At 39.8% G+C, this 6000-nt stretch overlaps 1 protein-coding gene across 1 annotated transcript in view; it reads right to left on the reverse strand.

The window, feature by feature from the left end:
* Positions 1–4580: 4580 nt before the first annotated feature.
* LOC149049506 (uncharacterized) overlaps positions 4581–6000 on the reverse strand; it is a 1640-nt gene continuing 220 nt past the window's right edge. Inside the window, exon 1 of the mRNA XM_089195131.1 lies at positions 4581–6000. This exon is cut by the window's right edge and continues 220 nt beyond it. Coding sequence (XP_089051257.1) covers positions 4642–5874 — 1233 coding nt within the window. The 5' untranslated portion in view covers positions 5875–6000 and the 3' untranslated portion in view covers positions 4581–4641.

Raw genomic sequence — 6000 nt, forward strand, 5'->3', positions numbered from 1 at the left:
AGTGAGAGGCACGTAGCCTGGCAGACGTCATTGAAGAAAGTGACGTGAGTCCACCTCCAAAAACTACACTTAAATAATAGGCTTTAACAATGCAATTTACAACGCTTGCTATAAAATTTGAAACTAACCTTATGGAATATTCTCTTTCATACTTAAGAAGGTCCGGGTGTCTAGCAAGTCAGTGCTTCAAAGGTAAGTAAGACCTTTACAGGTATATCTCGGCAACAATGAGTCCACTTGGTTTGTGGATGATACCCCCAGCATAATTGGTTGTACTGAACTTATCGCATGTCCAAAAATCTAAAGAATGGCAAGCCATTACTAGGTCATGGGTTTCTGGATGTGCTCGCACGAAGTATAGTACAACTGATTGTGATTGGATAATACCGCTTTTGTCGGGGGGACCGAGGAACCAACCTGTTTGGTTATGAAATAAACTATCTTAATAAATGACTCCGTCTTCAACATTTTTATCGTATATGTACGTATGAAGTTTTATACCGTAGTAAAGGCGTAAATCGTTGTCTCTTGTCAGCTTTTGTGCGGCCAGTTTACCGGATCAAATCTTTTGGTCTCCCGAAAGTATTTTGCCACATTAGTGGAGGGGTACAGGCGAGCGCCCGGGAGAACAGGGGGCTGGAGGCGGGAGCAGAAAAAGCCGAACCTAGCTAAGTTTTTGACTTCCATTTAATGCCCACCCAGAAGGGAAATTTCGTTTCTTTATTACGTCCAAGGTCATGTATGAGGTGTCATGAAAAATCCACGAAATTGTCGGTGTCTTTCAGCTGTATCAGTAGAAAATTGTCCAAAGTGAGTAGGGTCAAATGTCGTCAAATGTCGTTAAATGTTATTGTTGATCAGCCTCATTATTTTAGACGTCGCAACGGAAAATCAGTCTGTATAAGACCTTGTTTCTGCTATTGACAATCACGTAGCTAAATTATAGCAGTGTAGAAATCTATCAATCAACGTATGTACAACGATTCCACCTTTCTGGAGAGGTTTAAAGAATATTTCAACTCCTCGAAGAAATCTGAATAATTAAAAGCAGGGCCAGTCCGTAATAAATCCATACTGTTAGATTTTACACTAGTCGGTAATATTTTACGCCAGTAACTACCGGCGTAATTTCTTCCAGTCGCTACTATTTATATGTAAGATTTTACGCTAGTAACTAACGGCGTAAATTTCTTCCATTTGGTTATATTTATACGTTAGTTACTGGCCTAAAGTCGTACATATAAAACAACCGACTGCAAGAAATTACGCCGTAAGTTACTGGCGTAAAATCGTACATATAAACACAACCGACTGGAAGAAATTACGCCGTTAGTTACTGGCGTAAAATCGTACATAGAAACACAACCGACTGGAAGAAATTACGCCGTTAGTTACTGGCGTAAAATCTTCCATATAAACACAACCGACTGGAAGAAATTACGCCGTTAGTTACTGGCGTAAAATCTTCCATTTAAGACAACCGACTGGAAGAAATTACGCCGTTTGCGGCTGGCGTGAAAAATCACTTAGCGGGAAGGTATATTCATTTTTTTTCTATCATGTTTTAGCGAGGCCACCTAGTAAGAGGTGCGACAAATTTTTATTTAAGCTTGAATAGGGACAAGGTATGGACAGCTTCTACGGGTATTTCGTTTGTTACAACTTTCTTACTGTAGAGTCGTAGATGTGCTTCTACCATAAACTTTAAAAAAATGGTTACAGTTTACTTTGAATTCGAATGCCTTGTATTGCTTTTTTTGTGTGTGTGTGCGTGTGTTAGGATGTGTTATCGTTCCAGGTCGCATTTTCAAGACCAGTCATTACCCACGTTATCCCCTGCTATTTGGATTTAGGCAGAATGCATTATGACACATTTCACATTCAAAAAACTCTTTATTTGGAAATTTTTAGCTTTCGGACAGAGCCGTGGAAGTGGTAGTGAACAGCACCAGCACCCACGTCACTGTCCCCTCTGAATTCTTTAGTTCGGCGACGCTTCGAACTTCTGCATTGGGCCCGAATGTGTCCCACATTTCCACAGTTGTAACATCTCTCTGCAAGGAAATAAAGACTTTTGTTATAACAATAGCAGTAACAACCACGTGACCCTTCAAAATTCCACAGTGTCTACGGCTGAATAACAGTTGTATCTTTTGCAACGAAATATAGAATGGATTACCATTTCATTAAGAGAGAGTCACTCATATCTCCATGCGGCCATGTAATATTCCCTTTTCACGAAACAACTAGCAGGGAAGTACTAGAAGACCTTCCGCAAAAATGTGACACGTGCAACATGTTATTTTGACATGTGAACGCCGAGGCTTTGGATACAAAGTAATTCGTACGCAAAGGAAATGGTTCGGTGTTTCCCTTTGTATGTAATTCACTTTAATTTATGGGAAAACAATATTTCTCTAATTCACTTCTCGCACTATTGAGACATGTTCAACACTCGAAGGGATATTTCGTATTTTAACGTGCCATGCTATATCGCGTATTTGAGATTTGAAAAATCGGAAAACCAAATTAAAAGGTTAAAAATATATCCAACGGTAGGAAGCAGTTTACATTACTTACTGGGACGACGTGTAGGCTGATGTGGAGGTTGCCGTGGTTGAACAATCATCTCTCTGCGCCAATCCTCGACCCTCTCTCGCCTTATCCTTTCTATATCCTCTTGTCTTCTTCTCTCTCTTTCTCTCCTCCATCTCTCTCTACCTTCATCTCTCGGGCCCTCCTCCTCTCTCTCTACTTCCATACGGAGCATTTCCATAGCATCTTGGTTTTCACTCATCTGAAAGGCAGAACCCATATAATTCAGCGGACATCCAATATTTCTTTTACGAAAAGGTGCCATACAACTGAAAGGATACTTACAACGAAAAGTAGCTGTAATGGAAAACAGTGGGATCTCTTAAGCAGTGAATGTATTATGCAAGCTTGAATGACTCATAAACTTTTCATAATGGCGCATTTGATAAAACTTACTCAACTTAGAAAACTTGACTGACTTACGGTTTAAATTGGTGTTTAACTTTAAAACTTGACTTCCAGATAGGCGAATCTGTTAATGAAAAATTGATCATGAATTAGCGAAGCTAACGCATACCACGCAATGAAAAGCGAAATTTCAACTTACCAGGTGAACACGATGTCGGGACTCAAGCCAGTGAGAGTAAGTGACATTTGCACAGTTCGAGGATCACACGAAAATAAACCACCAATCACAAGATAGACGAATGCGAAACGCAACAATGGTTATCAAACCGCGTTTCCGGAGTTTTATTGAGGTGCTAAAAAAGGTCTTGCGCACTTAAGTCGTTCCTCTTTGTATCTCAAAGTTCTGAGAGTATTCTCAACGTGAGCTTTTCTGCTAGAAAACATTATTCGCTTCGTATTTTGAGCAATACAGCATCTTTGTTCGGCAAGTTTGCAGACAAACGTATTTCACTTTTTTTGTGCTCCTCAGAAATCTCTTCCCGAGTAATTCACACGAGAAACTTTTTTTATTCTATCCAATTTTTTTAATTCCGAACTTTATGTGTGTGAACAAAGAGTAATTCAGGTTACTTTTTAAGTCCGCATGCCTGGTCATTTGTAAAGACGCCTGTCATAGGGAATGGTGTATCAAAAGGCTTTGTTTCCGTCAAAAATTATCAAAATATCGACTTAAGAAGTGTGATTTTCTGAATGTCGAGATCTACCGCAAATTTTGCTTTGTTTTTCGAATATACGTGTCGTAAAGAGATCGTCACGTCCTGTTTGATTCGTCCAAAAATTGCGCGATCTCAAGATTCCTTTCCTGGTGTTTCAATCCGAAATGTTTTTTCAGTGAAACACCTGTTTTAAACTTCTTTGTACACAGTTGACAGGGAGCTGAAAAAGGCATTTTTTTTCTCGCAAGGTCAAAACAGTTGTCTAGTAACTTAGCAATGATCGACTTTCTCTGCTAATGCGTGGCGTGCCGAAAGTCGGCAGTCGGAAGTCAATGAACTTTCTCACTTCTACGAGTTATCGTTAGTTATACAATTTGAAACAATGCTCTCAATCAATAACGTAAACAATAGGTCCCTTTTATTAGCAAATGTGAGAAGAAACGAAGTCTCATGTGCCAGCCTTGTTTTCAAAGAGAACCCCGATTGACAACGAATCCCATAACAACTTGATTTACTGTGAACTGAGCCGGTAGACTCTTACCATTAAGTTATTGCATCGGATCTCATTAGAAAGCCGTTTTGTCCCCTCAAAATCGGATGTAGTTCACACGTTAAGGGTAATAAACTGATAAAAAATGATCAATTAAAAACTTATTCACGTAAGCTGGGCCATAAACTATTACTTGTGGCAGAATCATGGGGAAGAAGTTTTAAAATCGCTGAAATTGTAGTAACTAAACTTTGAATGAAACTATTGTAGGAAAATTCATTACTTGACGAGGGAATTCCGCATTTAATTGCACGCGAAAAGCGATACGCGAAGCGATGAGTGCGATATCGGTTTTTAAGTGCAATTTAACGCGGAATTCACGAGCCAAGTAATGGATTTTCCTTGAATCACATATTTGAATAAAAGGCGAGATTTTATGCAATGATGCGATTCTATCTGATATTAGGTCTGCTGACTTGGAAAATACTACACCTAAAATTTAACATCAGCAATCTTACGAGAGAAAACATAAAGGCTAGGTCTCTCTGACGGCTTATCTCTGGTTGACATTTTAACCAATTCTCGGACCCTTTCATAAAAACCCAACAAAGACGATATCGCCTTAAGCATTCTTCCCAATGAAAAAATGTCACTGGCAACGCTATAGAGTCGTTCACTAACAACCTCAGGGGCTAAATAGCTTTTCCCTTTGCATTTCTTAATGGTGCCGTTTCTGCGGTACAACGCAACAGATGAAACCTTACGGCTCTTTCCAAAGTCAATAAGAACTGGGCTGAATTCCCCAGAGGCTGAGGGCCGTTCTAGTACAACATTGTTTCCTTTGATGTCGTTATGAAGGTATCCTTTAGAGTGCACGTGGTCTAAAACACTGCATATCTTTTTAAATATAGAAATACAGTTTGCTTTAGTAACTGCGTTGTTATCGGCCGCTTGATGGAGAGTTAGACTTTCTTGCTGAACACCATGAAATTGAGTCACAAGGCATAATGGTGAGGCCTTTGTAACAACACCAAAAAACATGGGTAGATGTGGATGGTCCCCCAAAGCAGAAACGACCTTTGCTTCGTGGAGTAAATCTCTCCTTGCTCGTTCTTCATCCTCTGACGTTTCGTTGTGAGTCATTTGCTTGACAATAACGTCGATGCCTCGATAGCGCCCGAGAAAACACTGTCCAAAGCTTCCACTCCCAACTGGATTTTTAGACAAGTATTCAATGTTTTCTGGCCTGAGTTCTTTGAATTCAAATCTGGATCTATTGCTCGCTGTGGTTTTTTTTCCAATTAAAAAGGTTTGATGACGTTTCCCACGAGGTTTCTGCGAGACAACTGCGTCGGCACCAACAGCCATTTGAATCATCTTAGCAGCTCTTGAACAACCACCCAAAGCCTCTTTCTTCTCTTCACTGCCTGGTTTAAGCGCGAGAATATGGGGTTTCTTGACATTTTGTGGCTCAAAATGTTGGTCCGAAGGAGGCAGTTTCGTTTGCTTAGCCTCAGAAGTACAAGGCACCAACTCATTCGCTTCGCGGTTGAGTGATTGTAGTTCAACATTTTTATTCGTTGAATTCGGCATTTGCTTCCCTTGTTTCCTCTTTCTCCATTCTTTTCTCTGTCTGTTTCTTTCTTCTGGAGTGTTTTTTCGTGATTTAATAACTCGCTCTTTTCGTTCTTCTTCATCTTCAAAATCCTTCACAAATTCCGCCATTGTTATATAGCTAATTGAACTATTTCCGAAACACAAATGAGCTCGTGATCGGTGTAAAAGTATAAAACAAAGGCTTGTTGATGTGCAGGAAATTCAATGCTCGTTTTAATGAACTTGATGATATGT

Source organism: Pocillopora damicornis, chromosome 2 (assembly GCF_964200805.1).
Source record: "Pocillopora damicornis chromosome 2, jaPocDami1.2, whole genome shotgun sequence".
NCBI lineage: Eukaryota > Metazoa > Cnidaria > Anthozoa > Scleractinia > Pocilloporidae > Pocillopora > Pocillopora damicornis.